Source organism: Castor canadensis, chromosome 12 (assembly GCF_047511655.1).
Source record: "Castor canadensis chromosome 12, mCasCan1.hap1v2, whole genome shotgun sequence".
Lineage (NCBI taxonomy): Eukaryota > Metazoa > Chordata > Mammalia > Rodentia > Castoridae > Castor > Castor canadensis.
The window spans coordinates 87,768,902-87,788,435 of record NC_133397.1 but is presented as its reverse complement, the minus strand read 5'-3'; the positions used below and the strand labels follow the sequence as shown (position 1 = coordinate 87,788,435).

Here is a 19,534-nt window from a genome sequence, read left to right as displayed (position 1 = left end):
TTGTTTTATAAAATTTTGATGAATATTGTCAGATTGTTCTCTAAGAAGACTACCATTTTAATTACACTCTCATTGGTAGTGTGTGAGTTGGCTGTAATCACATATTTTCTATGTCTTTAGCTTTATTCAATTTAATAGATAATAAATGATAACTCATTTTATCCTGGCTTTCATCATCACTTGGGAAATAATTATTGGTTATTTTTGGTCAATTTTTTAAATTTTATCCTTTGTCAATATTTTGAAAAACTTGTTATATAACATTTATGTCTTAGATATTAGAATTATATAACATTCCTCTAATAATAAATTTCCTCAGCATATATTGAGTACATACTATGTTCTGGGGAAAAGTGATGTGCTAATGTACCCACAACCTCTTCTGAAAGTTGCACAATAAAAAGAGTTCAACGAATCAATCAAATGACAATCTTGAGTGGAAAAGAGCAATGCTAAGGCCCATGCCAGGTGAAGACAGCATGCACTGAAGTTATGGCACTGTGTCAATTGTATCCCATAAGCCTAGGAAGCAAGTAAAGGAAGAGATTTCAACAGTGATAAATTAAGGAAATGCATGATCAGATTAGGTGGGGACTATCAATAAGGAGGTCCTTAAACAGGATTTGGTCTTAATGTGTTGGCTCTAACACTGCAGGAGTGGGATTAATATTCTTCCATGTTGCCTTATTAAATAAAGCCTGGATGTGCTTTTACAGTAAAAGAGGTTGAGATGCTGGAACTTCCCTGACTTTTTGAAGGGGAAGAATTTTGGCTCTGGGAGACAGGAATGTTACAATTGAAAATGTTCAAGTTACTCAGCTATCTTTTCCACTCTGTGATGACCCAGGGGGCCCTTTCATTACTAAGTCACTGAGTACTGTCATTCTTATACAGGTTTAGTGTGGTTTTCTTCTATAGGCTAAAGACGATTGCATAGGGAAATGCTTCAATGGAACTGAATTGCTTGATTTCAAAAGAATAATGGAGCCCTGAAATGGTAGAGGCAAAATAGGCATATAATCATCAAAACTGTGGTGGAAAAATATGGTGCAGGAAAGTGTTGTAATTAGGATGTTTCAATTCACAGATCTCCGATGCTAACTGGGGCACCTAGGAAAGAAAATATTGTACAGACTACAAAATAGAAAATTTCTGTTTTATGGACAAAAGCATGATCTGGGCCACTATATTGGGATTTCAGAGCTTTATGGTATTGGCAGATTTAAGTCACTCCATAGAGTTAATGGAGGAAGGAGTTGGGTCCATTATGTTACCCTACAATGTGGCCACAAGTATACACTATTTAACTTATTTTGAACCTTTGCTAGCAGAACTTATGGCTATTTACCAGGATAAATATACAATGAAGAAAAGCACTGCACAGAACTTCACAGACACTATATAGTCTAACTTTGAGTTAATACTTTTGCTTAAGAACTCTAAATACTACCATAGTCTGCGAGTTAGTGTTAAGGAATTATAGAGTTGACGTGATAAATGGAGTCTTGTCTTGATTCTATCTCTTACTGGGTGTATTGGTAGTGAGGTCCCCTTGTATGGTCATTTTCCTAGATATTTGTAATAGTAAGGGAAAGAATCCCTACATTGGCAGTCTACCCTGTGGCATAAAGTATACATACATATTAGGTCTCAGAATTGCTAAAAATAATATGCCTGAAGTGATATTATGTTTCTGGGAATTTCAGATTAATGTCATTATTAAATACTTTAACATGCAGGAACACTGGTTTTTAAAAACTCTCATACTTGGCCCCAAAGCTAATATTAAGGGATAATGATTGGTTTAAAATAGACTTGATTAGATTAAGATGATCCTGGGTTCTTTAGTGGAGAAAAACAGTGTATTCTTTGTGACTTCAAACCTTGGTAAATCTGTCCTATAAGCCAGCCACTCACAACTACTCAGCTAGCCCATGTTGCCATCGCAGCATGTAAGGAGTCATAGATAATTTATAAAGGAATGAACAGCTGTACCCCAACAAAACTTTATTTCTGAACACAGAAATTTGGTCATATGAAAATAAGGAGTCAGATTTGGGCCATGAATTGTAGTTTGCTGACCCTTGGCTCAGCAAATGCATTCTTTTTCTATTTCTATCTCTAAAGACAGAAATATTTTTAAATTTCCTGCGTCAGGGGTAAGAGTATACCTTCACAATCTCATTCTGGACCTACTTTCCTTCGCCTACTTTCTAGCATTATGTAGTCTGAAAGGATCTTGTTTATCCTGAAATTGCATAGATAATGCATGTTCATTAGATTGATGGCATGATGATCTGTAGATTTGGTGAGCGGAAAGCATCTGTTACAGGATTATTATACTGAAACTTTTGTATCATGAAGGGGGCAGTGATTTATCTTCATGGGAAAAGCCACGTATTATAGACACACATTTGCTTTCTCTGCTTGCAATATGTATTGCAATGGGAACCTTTACCATCACATCCTCATATAACATTGCCTTTGACCAAGACACTCATTATGAAAGATAGAGCTAATATCTGAGATTTTTTGATCTTACCGTCTGCCACATTGTCCAGAAGCATGTCTTTTGATAGTTCCCTGGAATGACTTACAGAAGGCTCAATGTAAGCCTGGCTGGGAAACAATATCATAAGGTCGGCCTACTTTTCCTCTAGAGTGCTATATATTCTATGAAACTCTAGTAAATGCTCCCATTACATCAGAAGCTGAGACTACCTCCTGGTGTTTTGGTGCTACCTAGTAGGAAGGGTCACTGTACTGACCTTGTTGGTTGAGCTTAATCACCTAAAAAGCAATTGTTTTGCTGCTATACAACTGAGAGAAGATTGACTCTGTCTGGGACCCAGGGATTCACTAGGACACCTTCCTTACACATCCTATATTAAATAATGATGGTCAATGGGAAACTGGTAACCCAGTGAAGAAAAGGCTTATGTGTTCTTATGTTTTTTGAGAATGAATATTTGGGTTACTAAACCAGGTTAAAAAAAGCAAAAGTGCCAAGATGCTGGCAGAGAGTGAGAAGAATCTTGGGATGAGAGGAAAGAAGTTACGATAACCAAATCATTTTGGTCTTCAAAACCACCTACAAAAATGGAGACCAGGCTGGGTACCTGTAATCTTAGCTACTCAGGAGGCAGAGATCAAGAGGATTGCGATTCAAAGCCAGCCTGGGCAAATAGTTCCACAAGACCCTACCTCAAAAAAACCCTTCACAAAAAGGGGCTGATGGAATGGCTCAAGGTGTAGCCTCTGTACCTGCGCACACATGTTTATTGGAGCTCTATTCACAGCAGCCAAGTTATGGAAACATCCAAGATGCCCCACTACTGATGAATGGATTAGGAAGATGTGGTATTTGTACACAATGGAGTTTTACTCAGCCATGAAGAATGAAGTCTTATCATTTGCATGTAAATGGATGGAACTGGAGAACATCATCCTGAACAAGGTTAGCCAGGCTCAGAAGATCAAAAATTGTATGTTCTTCCTCATATGCAGACTTTAGATCAGGGCAAATACACCAATGTGGTTGGACTTGGGTCACATGGCACATACGGGAGGAATGGGAATAGGTAGGAAACCCAAAACTTAAAACTGTTTGATGTCCCCACTGCAAAGGAGCTAATACAGTAACCTTAAAACAACAGAGGTAAATGTGGGAAGGTGACCAGGAAGTAGTGAAGAGCTTAGGTAGAGATGAGTCAATTTGGGTTGTAATACACTTGTGCATGGAAGCAATGCTAGGATTCTCTCTGTATAACTATCCTTATCTCAACTAGCAAAAACACTTTGTCTTTCTTATTATTGCTTATGTCTTCTCTTCAACAAAATTGGAGAAAAGGGCAGAACAGGTTCTGCCTGGAAGTGAGGGGGTAAGGGGAGAAGAAGCAGGTGGGGGGGCAAGGGAGAAATGGCCCAAACAATGTATGCACATATGAATAAATGAATTTAAAAAAAGGTGTAGCCTCTGAATTCAAGCCCCAGTATTGCAAAAAAAAAAGGAGACTATAGCAACTATGATTTTTGTTTAGTGATTTGTTTTTTTTCCTCCATCCTTTTTGTCTACTACTATCAAGTGAAGTGAATTAGTGGTGCCAAGCATAATTTCAATAAATTAAAATCTCCTTATGATATACAGTAACTAAAGAAATTTGCTTTCCCTCTTTTAAATGGATTTTTTTACAAAAATTATGAAGGAGAAAAATGGTAGCTTAAGAGGAAAATATATGAACTATTGATAGTTCTTCTTAGTGTGTCCATCCAGATCCATTTTGACTAGTCTAGCTGCATTCTGTGTTCTAAAGGGTTGATCTCGAAAGACCGACCCTATGACATCTGAGGACAGTATTTTTAATAAGGAAGTAAGATTGGCAGTGTAGTTGTCATGGAGAAAGCATTAAGATAGGGACTATTGATGAGATAATGTTTAATTTTATTTGGCCCAGAGAATTATACGTATGACTGATGTTATGTATATGATTAACCACTATTATGTATGTGTTGTGTATATACTTCTGTTTTCCTTTTCATAACAGGTTCTATACAGAAGAGCCTTTATAAAATTTATGTAATTTATGGAGGACAACTAATAAGCATTTGTGAATCTGCCACTAATGTAAAAACTGGAATCCAAACACTATTCCATTTGACCACACCGTTACTTTTCCCATCCTCTTCCTTCCTGAGATTATGACTGACCTGAGTTTTGTGTTTTTCCATTCCCATGATTTCCCTGGGTTATTCAATAATATATTGTTAATTTTGCATATAATTGAACATTGTAAGTGAATTATGGAAAATGTATTCTTTTTTGACTTATTTATTTCACTGAATATTAAGCTAATAAGATTCACCCATGAAGATGTGCAGGGCTGAATTTCATTTATTTTCACTGTGTATAGTCTTTCCCTATATGAATATTCCACTGTTCACCTGTTCAAATACTGATGATTGCTTGGGTTTCTTCCTATTTTTGCCAAGGTAAACAATGCTATTATGCATTTTCTTGTGCAGGTTTCCAACTACACCCCTGCGCACATTCCTAGGGATGTATATACTTGAGAGTGGAGTAGGTGTGTCATTGGTGTGCATGACCTCAACCCTCAACTATACTAAATAAAGCTGAATTATTTACCAAAGTATTTGTGCCAATTTATGCTCCCATCTGAAATATATAGTAGTTTTGTTTGCTCCTCATTATCACCAACAAAGTTGTCAGATTAAAATTTTATTTGTCTAAAAGAGATGAAAGAGTATATTTAATTTGTATACCTCTTATTACAAATTATATTGAGCATTTTTTTGTTTGATTCTAGGTCATTTAGCTTAGCAGTGTGTTTTAATATCCAAGTTCTATCATTATTTCTATTATCGATTTCTATCTTGATTATATTTTAGTGTTCCAAAAGCTCATTTCCTTCAGTGAGAAGGTTAAGCATTTTCAGTGGCCTAGAATATTCAAGTTGAGATAAAGCACATTGTATCTTTGGTCTCATCTCCTGTTACTCTCCCTTTGTTTAGTTTCAGCCTCATTGGTCTCCTGTCTGCTCCTCTCAAGCACTTCAGTTTAGGACTTTTACATTATGTATTAAGGAAAATACCATGAGCCCATCAAGATGAGTGGTGGAGAATCTCACACAAAACCTCACAAAAGAGTCAGTAAAAGCAAAAAGAAAAACACGGGGGAGAAAAAAGTCAAAATCTAAGTTACATAGTTCATGCAGCATTTTTCAGGAAGCCACACCTTATAAATTCATATATTCTAGGTTTGTTTACTGTAGCAATTTTAAGCAAGGGCTATCTTGCTAAATCTCCTACAGAGATAAAGATTATTCTCCTAGCAAATATCATTAGTCTATTTGCCATAAGGCACAGTTATCAAAGACATTCACAAGCAAATTAACCCAGGTCACCTCTCATCTTTATTTCCTGGGATTGTGCCATTGGTAATGGGAGGAAAGTTAATCACAGGCTAGTTTAGTTAACTCCTTCCTTATCACTTTTCTAGGTTTGAGGGTTATCTCTCAAGCACAGGGGCTCTTCTCTCTGACCAGACAGAATTGCAAACCAAAATAAGAATGAGCCTGCCTTCCTTTCTCTTTCCTCCCTCCCTTCCTTCCTCCCTTCCTTCTTTTTCTGTCTTGCCAATAAACATTTCAATTTTCATAGGACAGACTTACGGTGAGGTATATCTTTTTCCTACCATTTGCACTTGTTTTCTTTTACTTTCTTTTTTTGGGCAGGAGGCTCTGAGATTGAACTCAGAGGCTTGTGTTTGCTAGGAAGGTGCTCTACTACTTGTGCCCCACCTCCAGCCCTTTTACTTTTAAGTTATTTTTCAGATAGGGTTTCCCTTTTGAGAGCCAGCCTCAGAACAAGATCCTCCTACCTATGGCCTCACACACTGTTGGGGATTACATGTGCACACCACCACACTCACACTGCTTATTAATCGAGATCGGTCTTACAAACTTTTTGCCTAGGCTTGTGTCAGATGACTATTCTTTCAGTTCAGTGGATTCTGGTTGTTAATTTCCATTGTTTCAGTTTACTTTTATGGTTGGCATTTGGCTGTTTCATTAAAGTATAAGGTTGGGACTTCCTTCTAATTTCAGAGTTCATAAAAACATTTTTTTATCTTTTCTACTCCTCTTTCTTCTCCTACATTTTTCTCCTAAGATGCTTCCACTTGGAGAGTTGGGCTATATCTGGGAGGAAGGAGAAACTAGTCATTACTAATTTTTAATGCTTTAGTTCTCAGAAATCTTTATAAGTGGTTAAATAACAATAGTGATTTTTAGTTTAGTAGTTCTTCAAAAATAACTAATATCTGGGAATAAATTGCTGTGTAGATAATAAATTCATGAGAAAGATTGTCTCCTCTGATGTCATTCTGAATTTATTTTCCTATACTGTGTAAATATTGTTGACATCCATGATACCTTTGTATGTGTGTGTGTGTGTATGTGAAATGTACAAAGAATCTGTTTGTATTTACTGTTCTTATTTAAAAGAATTACTTGCTGTAGAACCATATGATTCTTTCATTTCATAAGATTATTTAAAAAATCTGTCTATACAGCTATTTATTAGATCACCAAGACATAGCACTTCAGCATTATTTAGACTTTAACTCACTGACTGTATACACAAATACCAAAGCACATACCTTTCCAAAAGTGATGAGTTCCATATCTTGAGAGAAGATACGGTAATTTGGCGTCATTAATTACTCACATCATGTTTATTTTTGTAGTCTCATTGTGAGGGTATGAAGTGCAAACTAATTTGAACATTTGGAGAGAACCAATTAATGTCTAATTTACTGAAGACAATCTGTCCTACATGGAGAAGTTATGGCTTAAAAAACACAGGAGGTATGTTCTGAATTTTTAACCATAGAGTTTATTAGGAAATGGAAAAGCTATTTATGTTCCTTGTTTGTGTGACATGCCTTTCTGTAGCAATTTTGGGTGTTTGTTTCATATTTGCATAAGTAACTTTAAAGTGACATTAAATCCCTATAAAGCTTCTACCACTCTAACAGTAATTTTAATTATATTTATGTATATGATGCATCATTAATTTAGAATTTGCTTTGAGAAATAGAATTGTGCATGTGGGAAAAAGGCACAAGTACAGAATATAATTTAAGAATGGCAAAAATGTTGTAATAAATGAAAAGTTACTTTAAAAAAGACATTACTGATAGATTTTTTAGATTGTCATAAACACTCGAGACTACACTTTTAAAAAATCTACCTTTACATTAGACCTTTAATATTACAATTTTTAAATAGTAGTCACATTTTATTCAAAGACTATATTTTACTTATGCCATTGTATTAGTTACTTTTAATATCTCTGTGACAAAATACCTGACAAAAACAACCTGAGTCAGGAAAGATTTATTTTAGCTCATGATTCCAGAGAGTTTTGTCCATGGCCATTTGGCCATTATGCATTGGGAAGAACATCATGGTGCTGGGAATGTGTGATGGAGAGTTGTCATCATGGCAGATAGGAAATAGGGGGAACACAGGAAGGGGCTTGGGAAGATACAACCCCAAGGATACTCTCTAAGTTGGCTACTGCTTTAATAGGTCCCACACCCTACTTTTCATCATCTTCCAATAAGGCCACCATTTTATGAACCCATCAGTGATTAGTCTGCTTATTAAGCCAGAGTACTAACGATCTAATCCTTTCTGGAAATACCCTCACAGATATACCCAGAGGTGTGCTTTACTAATTTCATTTGTACTTCTCAATGCAGTCAAGACAATACTCTAGATTAATCATTACAACCATTTTATAAATAAAAAAATCAAATTATTAAAATATTAAACCAAAATTATAAATGAGTACACATAATAATAATAATTCATAATTTTACTATCATATATGCCTGGTACATTTAAAGATTTTAAGCTCAGGACCCCTATAGAAGAGCTGCTGACACTTCATAGTCCCTACCAATTGCCTAGGTATCATAGAAAAATACAGAATTTTTCTTTAGTGTATCTGAAGAAGGGGGCAAAGATTCTGCATTTCTGAATTTCTAATACTTCTTGAACGATGCTGGTATGAATGATGTTAGTCTCTGGATCACATTTTGAAAAGCAATGTGATGGAGGAATTCTCTAGAATGCCAGTGAGGAGTTATCAGTATACCCTTGCTTCACCTTCACTTATACAAAATCATTTCCTGATGTGACCCATTTCATCTTTGAATATTCTGCCATATATTTCTTGGGAGCTGTAATCTGTCTCTAGCAAGTTTCTAAACAAGATTCTAATTCTCCTGTGTTATACTACTGATGATTTTCTTTTTCTGGTGCTTCTTCTAATATTTATTAATTAGAGTTCCTCAAGGATCAGTGTTAGTTCTTTCATTTTATTTATTTATTTGATTTCTATATAAGTGGATTTATGAATTTTTTTGGATTAATATCTAATACTATGTTTTTGGAACTCAAATTCTTCCTGCTGCTGCCATCAGAGGCTCTCTCAGGTTGACTCCTTTTTCTTGTTTTTGGTTGGTTTGCTTTGAATATTTCTGTGGTTTGTTGGTACCCATGACGCATTTTCCTTGCCCCAATGCAGGAATTGCTTATCTAAAGAAAGCTGATTACTTTTAGTGGTGAATGGTGTTCAGATATTAAGATCTGGACTCCAGGTGTGCTCATTACTGCTCAGGCATCACAGATTCCAGGCCTTCTCAGAGGACATAGACCATACTAACATAGTGTACACACTCATCTGAATTAATGTTTTATATACCTATCTATTAAAGTAATGTCAGTTCACACTGATACCTTGCTCTTCAAACAAGCATCACAGAGTTCATTTAACTTTCCCCTATTGCTTATTTGAAACTTCTTTCACTTGTCATGAGAAAGCTGGATTTCATAATACATATGGTAGTTATTAATTTATTAATATTAACATGTGTATAAGTAATAGTTTCAGAATTACCAATATCACTGTGTGAAACAGATTTACCTACTATAGAGTTTGTGGGTAGTGCTTAGTCTTCAGTGTACAAGCAAAGCCTCGTTTATCACCATCACTTAGGCCACGGTACTCATTTATTTCCTACCCCAGTAGAGTGTTTATGCCTGTCCTTTGAGAATACCCATGTGGCCTGATGGATTTTTAAAATTTTAATTGAATAAAGTCAAGTGAAGTTACATTTGTTTTTACCAGTACATAAAGTCATGTGTCTCCCACATTACCGAAAAAAACATCACCCCACATATTCCCTTGTAGTCAATCTTATATACTTTCTAACCTGAGGTACACATTGGTCTTTTTTTCCATTCTAGGGATTTGTCTTTTTCTGAAGGCTGAGTAAATGAAATTGTACACTATGAGGCTTTTGTGTTCTTTATTTAGAAAAGTGCATTCAAGATTCATGAATGTTCTTATATAAATCAATATCCATTCCTTTTTAGTACAGAGTAGTATTTCTTCATAATAATGTAGCAGAGTTTATCCATTCACATTTAGAAGTGTGTTCTATTGGGGCAATTTTGACTAGAACCTTAAAATATATTAGAATGTATGTTTTATTTTATTTACTTATTTATTTATTCACATGTGCATACATTGTTTGGGTCATTTCTGTCCCTGCCCCTCACCCCACCCTCTCCACCACTCTCACCCTTCCTTCTAGGCAGGTCCTGTTCTGTCCTTATCTCTGATATTGTTGAAGAAATGACATAAGCATAATAAGGGAGACAAAACGTTTCCTGCTAATTGAGTTAAGAATAGCTATACAGAAATATTCCTAGCATTGCTTCCATGTACAAATGTGTTACAACCCAAGTTGATTCATTCCTTTTTTTTTCATTATTCATATGTGCATTCAATGCTTGGCTCATTTCTGCCCCCTGCCCTCACCCCCTCCCTTACCACCCACTCTGCCCCCTCCCTCTCTCTGCCACCACCTCGATACCCGGCAGAAACTATTTTGCCCTTATCTCTAATTTTGGTGAAGAGAGAGTATAAGCAATAATAGGAAGGACCAAGGGTTTTTGCTAGTTGAGATAAGGATAGCTATACAGGGAGTTGACTCACATTAATTTCCTGTGCATGTGTGTTACCTTCTAGGTTAATTGTTTTAGGTCTAACCTTTTCTCTAGTTCCTGGTCCCCTTCTCCTATTGACCTCAGTTGCTTTTAAGCTATCTGCTTTAGTTTCTCTGCATTGAGGGCAACAAATGCTAGCTACTTTGTTAGGTGTCTTACCTATCCTCATATCTCCCTTGTGTGCTCTCGCTTTTATCTTGTGATAAAAGTTCAATCCCCTTGTTGTGTTTGCCCTTGATCTAATGTCCGCATATGAGGGAGAACATATGATTTTTGGTCTTTTGGGCCAGGCTAACCTCACTCAGAATGATGTTCTCCAATTCCATCCATTTACCAGCGAATGATAACATTTCGTTCTTCTTCCATTGTGCATAGATACCACATTTTCTTCATCCATTTGTCAGTAGTGGGGCATCTTGGCTGTTTCCATAACTTGGCTATTGTGAATAGTGCTGCAATAAATATGGGTGTGCAGGTGCCTCTCGAGTAACCTGTGTCACAGTCTTTTGGGTATATCCCCAAAAGTGGTATTGTTGGATGAAATGGTAGATCAATGTTTAGCTTTTTAAGTAGCCTCCAAATTTTTTCCAGAGTGGTTGTACTAGTTTACATTCCCACCAGCAGTGTAAGAGGGTTCCTTTTTCCTAGCATCCTCACCAACACCTGTTGTTGGTGGTGTAGCTAATGATGACTATTCTAACAGGGGTGAGGTGGAATCTTAGTGTGGTTTTAATTTGCATTTCCTTTATTGCTAGAGCTGGTGAGCATTTTTTCATGTGTTTTCTGGCCATTTGAATTTCTTCTTTTGAGAAAGTTCTGTTTAGTTCACTTGCCCATTTCTTTATTGATTCATTAGTTTTGGGAGAATTTAGTTTTTTAAGTTCCCTATATATTCTGGTCATCAGTCCTTTGTCTAATGTGTAGCTGGCAAATATTTTCTCTCACTCTGTATGTGTTCTCTTCAGTTTAGAGACCACTTCTTTTGATGAGCAGAAGCTTTTTAGTTTTATGAAGTCCCATTTATCTATGCTATCTCTTAGTTGCTGTGCTGCTGGGATTCCATTGAGAAAGTTCTTACTTATACCAACTAACTCCAGAATGTTTTCTACTCTTTCCTGTATCAACTTTAGAGTTTGTGGTCTGATATTAAGATCCTTGATCCATTTTGAGTTAATATTGGTATAGGGTGATATACATGGATCTAGTTTCAGTTTTTTGCAGACTGCTAACCAGTTTTCCCAGCAGTTATTGTTGAAGAGGCTGCTTTTTGTCCATCGTATATTTTTAGCACCTTTGTCAAAGACAAGTTGGTTATAGTTGTGTGGCTTCATATCTGGGTCCTCTATTCTGTTCCAGTGGTCTTCATGTCTGTTTTTGTGCCAGTACCATGCTGTTTTCATTGTTATTGCTTTGTAATATAGTTTGAAGTTGGGTATCGTGATACCTCCAGCATTGTTCTTTTGACTGAGTATTGCCTTGGCTATTCGTGGCCTCTTGTGTTCCATATAAATTTAATGGTAGATTTTTCAATCTCTTTAATGAATGTCATTGGAATTTTGATGGAAATTGCATTAAACATGTAGATTACTTTGGGAGTATAGACATTTTTACTATGTTGATTCTACCAATCTATGAGCATGGGAGATCTCTCCACTTTCTATAGTCTTCCTCAATCTCTTTCTTCAGAAGTTTACAGTTTTCCTTGTAGAGGTCATTCAGATCCTTTGTTAGGTTTACACCTAGGTATTTGATTTTTTTTGAGGCTATTGTAAATGGAATTGTTTTCATACATTCTTATTAGGTTTGTTCATTATTAGTGTATAGAAATGCTAATGATTTTTCTATGTTGATTTTATATCCTGCTACGTTGCCGTAGCTATTGATGGTTTCTAGGAGCTTCTGAGTATAGTTTTTTGGGTCTTTAAGGTATAGGATCATGTTGTCTGCAAATAGGGATATTTTGACAGTTTCTTTACCTATTTGAATTTCTTTTATTCCTTCTTCTTGTCTAATTGCTCTGGCTAGGAATTCCAGTACTATGTTGAATGGGAGTGGAAATAGTGGGCATCATTGTCTAGTTCCTGATTTCAGAGGGAATGGTTTCAGTTTTAATCTGTTAAGTATAATGCTGGCTATAGGTTTGTTATATATAGCTTTTATAATGTTGAGGTACATTCCTTCTATTCCTAGTTTTCTTAGAGCTTTTATCATGAAATGGTGTTGGATCTTATGAAAGGCTTTTTGTGCATCTATTGAGATGATCAAGTGGTTTTTGTCTTTGCTTCTGTTGATGTGGTTTATTATGTTTATTGATTTTCATATGTTGAACCACCCCTGCATTGCTGGTATGAAGCCTACTTGGTAATGGTGAATAATTTTTTTCCTGTGTTGTTGAATTCAGTTTGCCACTATTTTGTTGAGGATTTTTGCATCAATGTTCATTAAGGAGATTGGCTTATAGTTCTCCCTTTGGTTTTGGCATAAGTGTTATTCTGGCTTCAGAGAATGTGTTAGGCAGCTTTCCTTCCCTTTCTATTTCATGGAACAGTTTAAAGGAGGGTTGGTGTCAGTTCTTCTTTAAAGGTCTGATAGAAGTCAGCAGAGATCCCATCAGGTCCTGGACTTTTGTTTTTGGGGAGACTCTTGATTGCTGCTTCAATTTCATTTTGTGTTATAGATCCATTCAGGTGATTGATTTCCTCTTGGTTCAGTTTTGAGTGATCATATGTATCTAGAAATCTGTCCATTTCTTTAAGATTTATAAATTTATTTGAATATAGGTTCTTGAGGTACTCTCTGATGATTTCCTGGACTTCCATGGTGTTTTTGTTATCTCCCCTTTTGCATTCCTGATTCTACTAATTTAGGTTTTTTTCTCTCATTTTATTCAGCTTTGCCAGGGGTCTATTGATCTTGTTTATTTTTTCAAAGAACCAACTTTTTGTTTCATCAATTCTTTTTATGTGTTTTTTGGTTTCTATTTTGTTGATTTCAGCTCTTATTTTTATTATTTCTTTCCTTCTATTTGTTTTGGAATTTGCTTGTTCTTGTTTTTCTAGGAGTTTGAGATATATCATCAGGTCACTGATTTGGGATATTTCAGTCTTTTTAACATATGCACTCATGGCAATAAACTTTCCTCTCAGCACTGCCTTTGCTGTGTCCCATAGGTTCTAGTAGGTTGTCTTTTCATTTTCATTGACCTCCAGGTACTTTTTAATTTCCTCTTTTATTTCGTCAATGATCCATTGTTCATTAAGTAATGAGTTATTCAGTTTGCAGCTGTTTGCATGTTTTTTGTCTTTCCTTTTTTGTTGAGTTCTAGTTTTATTGCATTGCGATCAGATAGTATGCACGATATAATTTCTATTTTCTTATGTATGCTGAGGCTTGCTTTGTGCCCTAGGATATGATCTATGTTTGAGAATGTTCCATGGGCTGCTGAGAAGAATATATGTTGTGTAGAAGTTGTATGAATTGTTCTGGGGACATCAAGTATATTGTATATTTTAGATCTTGAATTTCTTTATTGATTTTTTGTTTGGATGACCTATCTATTGATGATAATGGGGTGTTAAAGTCTCCCGCAGCCATTTTGTTGGAGTTAATATATACTTTTAGGTCTTTCAGGGTATCTTTGATGAAATTGGCTGCGTTGACATTGGGTGCATATAGGTTGATAATTATTATTTCCTTTTGGTCTATTTCCCATTTTATTAGTATGGAATGTCCTTCTTTATCTCATTTGATCAATGTAGGTTTGAAATCTACTTTGTCAGAGATAAGTATTGCTACTCCTGCCTGTTTTCGGGGGCCATTGGCTTGGTAAATCTTCTTCCAGCCTTTCATCCTAAGCCTATGCTTTTTTCTGTCAGTGAGATGGGTCTCCTGTAAGCAGCAAATTGTTGAATCTTCCTTTTTAATCCATTTTATCAAATGGTGCCTTTTGATGGGTGAATTAAGTCTGTTAACATTAAGTAGTAGTACTGATAGGTATGTGATGATTCCTGTCATTTAGTTGTCTTAGTTGTTTGAAGGTTTGATTGTGTGTACCTAAGTTGAGGTTACTCTCTATTTTCTTGCTTTTTCTTTTCCTGCAGTTTGGTGCTGCCTGTCCTTTCATGGTGATGTTGGGTTTCATTTTCTGTGTCCAGAATATCTTGAAGAATCTTTTGTAGTGGTGGCCTGTGTTCACATATTGTTTTAGTTTCTGTTTATTATGGAAGACTTTTATTGCTCCATCTATTTTGAATGATAGCTTTCCTGGGTAGAGTATCCTGGGGTTGCAGTTATTTTCATTCAGTGCCCAGAAGATCTCACCCCACACTCTTCTTGCTTTTAATGTTTCTGTTGAAAAGTCTGCTGTGATTTTGATGGGTTTACCTTTGTATGTTATTTGGTTTTTTTCTCTTACAGCCTTCAAAATTCTTTCCCTAGCTTCTGAACTTGTTGTTTTAATGATGATACACCATGGGGTAGTTCTGTTTTGATCTGGTCTGTTTGGTGTCCTGGATGCCTCTTGCATCTGTATGGGAATATCTTTCTCTAGATTTGGGGAATTTTCTGTTATTATTTTGTTGAATATATTATGCATTCCCTTTCCTTGCACCTCTTCTCTTTCTTCAATGTCCACAACTCTCAAGTTTGGTCTTTTGATGGAGTCAGTGAGTTCTTGTATTTTCTTTTCACAGTTGTTTAATTAATAGTTCTTTGGTTTTTCCTTTACTTACCATTTTATCTTAGAGTTCTGAGATCTGTCTTCTGTTTTTTCTATTCTGCTGACTTGGCCACTGTTTTGTTTTGCAAATCTGTTTCATTATTTTTTCTGAGGTTTTCCATATCCTGGGTTGTTTCTTCATTAATGTTGTCTATTTTTGTCCTGAGTTCATTTATCTGTTTATTAATCGTGTTCTCTGTTTCACTTTGAAGTTTACACATTGCTTCTATGCTTTCCTTTATTTCTTCTTTTGCTTTTCAAATTCTCTATTTTTGTTGTCTTGGAATTTCTTGAGTGTCTCCTGTACATTTTGGGTGACCATATCCAGTATCATCTCTATAAAATTCTCATTGAATACCTGTAGTATTTCTTCTTTTAGATTATTCTTTTGGTCTTCACTGTGGTCTTTGGCATAGTTTATCTTCATTTTGTTGGAGTCTGGATCTGAGTATCTGTTTTGCTCATTTCCCTCTGGTTCTTGTACTAATTTTTTGCTGTGGGGAAACTGCTTTCCCTGTTTGTTCTGTCTTCCCATCATTGCCCTTGGTGTTGTTATTGTCCCTGTAGTGTGTGCAAATAAGTTTTTTCTGGCTTGTAATAATAGCACTAGTGATATTTAGAGTGGAAGGGTGAGAGGGGATGGAATGCAAAGAAGTTAAAGGAAAAAGGAAAAACAAATAAACAAGTAGAAAAAAACAAAACAAAGAAACAAACAAAAAATGTTTCAAAGATATAAACAAGGAGAGACAGTGTACTAATCAACCGTAAGCTGAAAAGGCATTAGAGAGACAGAGAGAGGATTGAAAATAAAAACAAAAAGAATAAAGATAAGAATACAAATAAAAAATAAGTAAATGAAAGAACAAATATTTATATATAAAAAAATCAAATCTCCAAGTTCAAATGTAATGAAGTCAGTCTTAATAATTTTAGTGTTCGTCCCTCAGCCTCCAGTCCTGGAGATGGTGCCTCAGATGTTGTTCTGTAGTTGTCTCATCAAAGGGGAAAAATAAAATAGAACAAAACCACACAAAATAAAACAAAAAAACCCCACAAAATTTTCCAACTTCAAATGCAATACATTTTCAGTAAGTTTTTCAGCATGCAGGTGTAGTTCAGTTGTTTTCTCATGAAAGGAAGGGAGAGAGAAAAAGAGTCTGGAGACAGGTCTGTGAATGACTATCTGTGGCTGTGGCTTGCCTGCCTGCTGCTGTCAGCCTGCTGTTGCTGAAAGCTTTATTTATGCAGATCTCTGGTGTGATCTTAGCACTTACCTGGCCCTGCAGGCTTTGTTTTCTTAGAGTTCTCCTGTGTGCAAGCCACTGCTACAAGGTTTCCCCTTTACAAGCACACTGGGTGAGGTGACACTGCACCCGCTTTCTCAGGCCTGCATGTTTATTTACAGCTCACGTTGGAAGTGGGTCTTCTCCCTCTCCTGTGGAGTTTTCCTTCCATCGCCACTTTTACAAGCTTTCCTGCTCCTGCTTGCTGGGTGTGTGCTGCTGCTCCTGCCAGCCGGTGTGTTTGTTTACAGCTCACGTGGGAAGTTGGTCTTCCCCCACTACTGTGGGGTTTTCCTCCCTCTGCCACTCTCACAAGCTTTCCACTCTTGATTGCTGGGCATGTGCCGCCGCTCCTGCCCTCTCCAGCCAAGCCAGGCTTTTTTATTTATAGTTCTGTGAGGGATTCCCTTCCCCTCCTCTTCAGCACTCAGGGTGCACCACCCTCTTTGCTACTCGTCTTTATTGTTCTTATTGCTTATTACTCAGTTTCTCTTTTTTTCCCTGAGTCTGGGTCGGGCTGTCCATGGGGCTATACTGATCTGTACCAGGGTTGTCTGTGGGAGCACTGAGTACCACTTAGCTCATCCTGTGGTCTGCATCTTGCCAAGCCATCTGGGTGTGGGCATCTGGTGGCGGCCCGGGGACCCTCCTGGTTCTCTCTTCAATGTGAAGTGGAGATGCTCTGCACAGGCTAGAAGTGTGGAGGGGTCAAAGTTTTGTCTCTTCTCGGTGGCCTTGCCTACAAGGTGTGTCTACAGAGTCTCTCCAAGATTTCATTTTAGGAGGCCACTTTCTGCTTCTTCCCTCTAGCCACCATCTTGGAATCCCTGATTCATTTCTAATTGGTCTTTACACTGGTTCCTGATCCCCTTCTTGTGTTGATCTCTGTCACTTTAAGGTTTCTGTATTAGTTCCTCTGGAGTGGGGACATCAAACACTTTCATGTTTTGGATTTTCTACCCATTCCCATATCTCCCGTATGTGCTCTCCTCTTGTCATATAATCCAAGTCCAACCACATTGCTGTACTTGGCCTAGATCTAAAGTCCACATATGAGGCAGAACATACAATTTTTGCTCTTCTGAGCCTGGCTAACCTCGCTCAGCATGATGTTCTCCAGTTCCATCCATTTACTGGCAAATGATAAGATTTCATTCTTCATGGCTGAGTAGAATTCCATTGCATATAAATACCACATTTTCTTGATCCATTCATCAGTATTGGGGCATCTTGGCTGTTTCCATAACTTGGCCATTGTGAATAGTGGTGCAAGAAACATGGGTGTGCAGGTGCCTCTGGAGTAACCTGTGTTGCATTCCTTTGGGTATATCCCCAGCAGTGGGTTTGCTGGATCATATGGCAGGTGTATGTTTAGATTTTTAAGGAGCCTCCAACTTTTTTTCCAGAGTCGTTGCACCAGCTGGCATTCCCACCAGCAGTGTACAAGTGTTCCTTTTTCCCCACATCCTCGCCAACACCTGTTGTTTTTGATGATGGCTATTCTAATGAGTGAGGTGGAATCTTAGTGTGGTTTTGATTTGCCTTTCCTTTATGCCTAGAAATGGAGAGCATTTTTTCATTTATTTTTGGCCACAACTTTTTGAGAAAGTTGTGTTTAGTTCAGTTGCCCATTTTTTAATTGGTTCATTGATGTTAGGAGAGTTTAGTTTCTTAAGTTCCCTGTATATATATTCTGGTTATGAGTCCCTGTCTGATGTGTGGCTGGCAAACATTTTCTTCTACTCTGTGGGTTGTCTCTTCAGTTTGGAGACCATTTCTTTTGTTGTGCAGAAGCTTTTTAATTTTAAATAGTCCCATTTGTCCATTCTTCCTCTTAGTTGCTGGGATGCTGGGGTTTTATTGAGGAAGTCCTTGCTCATACCTATTAGTTCCAGAGTGTTTCCTGCTCCTTCTTGTAGTAACTTCAGTTTTAGGTCCGATATTTAGGTCCTTGATCCACTTTGAGTTGATACTAGTACAGGGTGATAGACATGGACCTAGTTTCAGTTTCTTGCAGACAGGTTATCACTTTTCCCAGCAACATTTGTTGAAGAGGCTGTCTTTTCTCCATCGTATGTTTTGGCACCTTTGCCAAAAGTGAGGTGGGTATAGGTGTGTGTGTTCATATCCAGGTCCTGTGTTCTGTTCCACTGGTCTTCAGGTGTGTTTTTGTGCCAGTACCATGCTGATTTTATTGCTATTGCTTTGTAATATAGTTTGAAGTCAGGTATTTTGATACCTCCAGCATTGCTCTTTTTGCTGAGTGTTGCCTTGTCTATTCACAGTCTATTGTGTTTCCAAATGAACTTTAGGATAGGTTTTTCAATCTCTGTGATGAATGTCATTGGGATTTTGATGGGAATTGCATTAAACATTTAGATTGCTTTTGGTAGTGTAGCTATTTTTACAATGTCGATTCTACCAATCCATGAGCATGGGAGATCTTTCCATCTTCTATAGTCTTCCTTGATCTCTTTCTTCAGGGGTTTGTAATTATCTTTATAGAGGTCATTCACATCCTTTGTTAAGTTTACTACTATCTATTTGATTTTTTTTTTTGCTGGTTTAATACATTTTATTTTATTTTTTATTTTTTATTTTTTTCATTTTTCTTTTATTATTCATATGTGCATACAAGGCTTGGTTCATTTCTCCCCCTTGCCCCCACCCCCTCCCTTACCACCCACTCTGCCCCCTCCCTCTCCCCCCCTCAATACCCAGCAGAAACTATTTTGCCCTTATCTCTAATTTTGTTGTAGAGAGAGTATGAGCAATAATAGGAAGGAACAAGGGGTTTTGCTGGTTGAGATAAGGATAGCTATACAGGGCATTGACTCACATTGATTTCCTGTGCGTGGGTGTTACCTTCTAGGTTAATTCTTTTTGATCTAACCTTTTCTCTAGTACCTGTTCCCCTTTTCCTATTGGCCTCA

At 36.9% G+C, this 19,534-nt stretch overlaps 1 protein-coding gene across 1 annotated transcript in view; it reads left to right on the top strand.

The window, feature by feature from the left end:
• Positions 1-19,534, top strand: part of LOC109675084 (zinc finger B-box domain-containing protein 1-like) — a 104,538-nt gene that overhangs the window by 33,257 nt on the left and 51,747 nt on the right. The window contains 2 exon segments of the mRNA XM_074049035.1: positions 1,202-1,292; positions 7,277-7,385. Of these exon segments, the coding sequence (XP_073905136.1) occupies positions 1,202-1,292; positions 7,277-7,385 (200 nt within the window).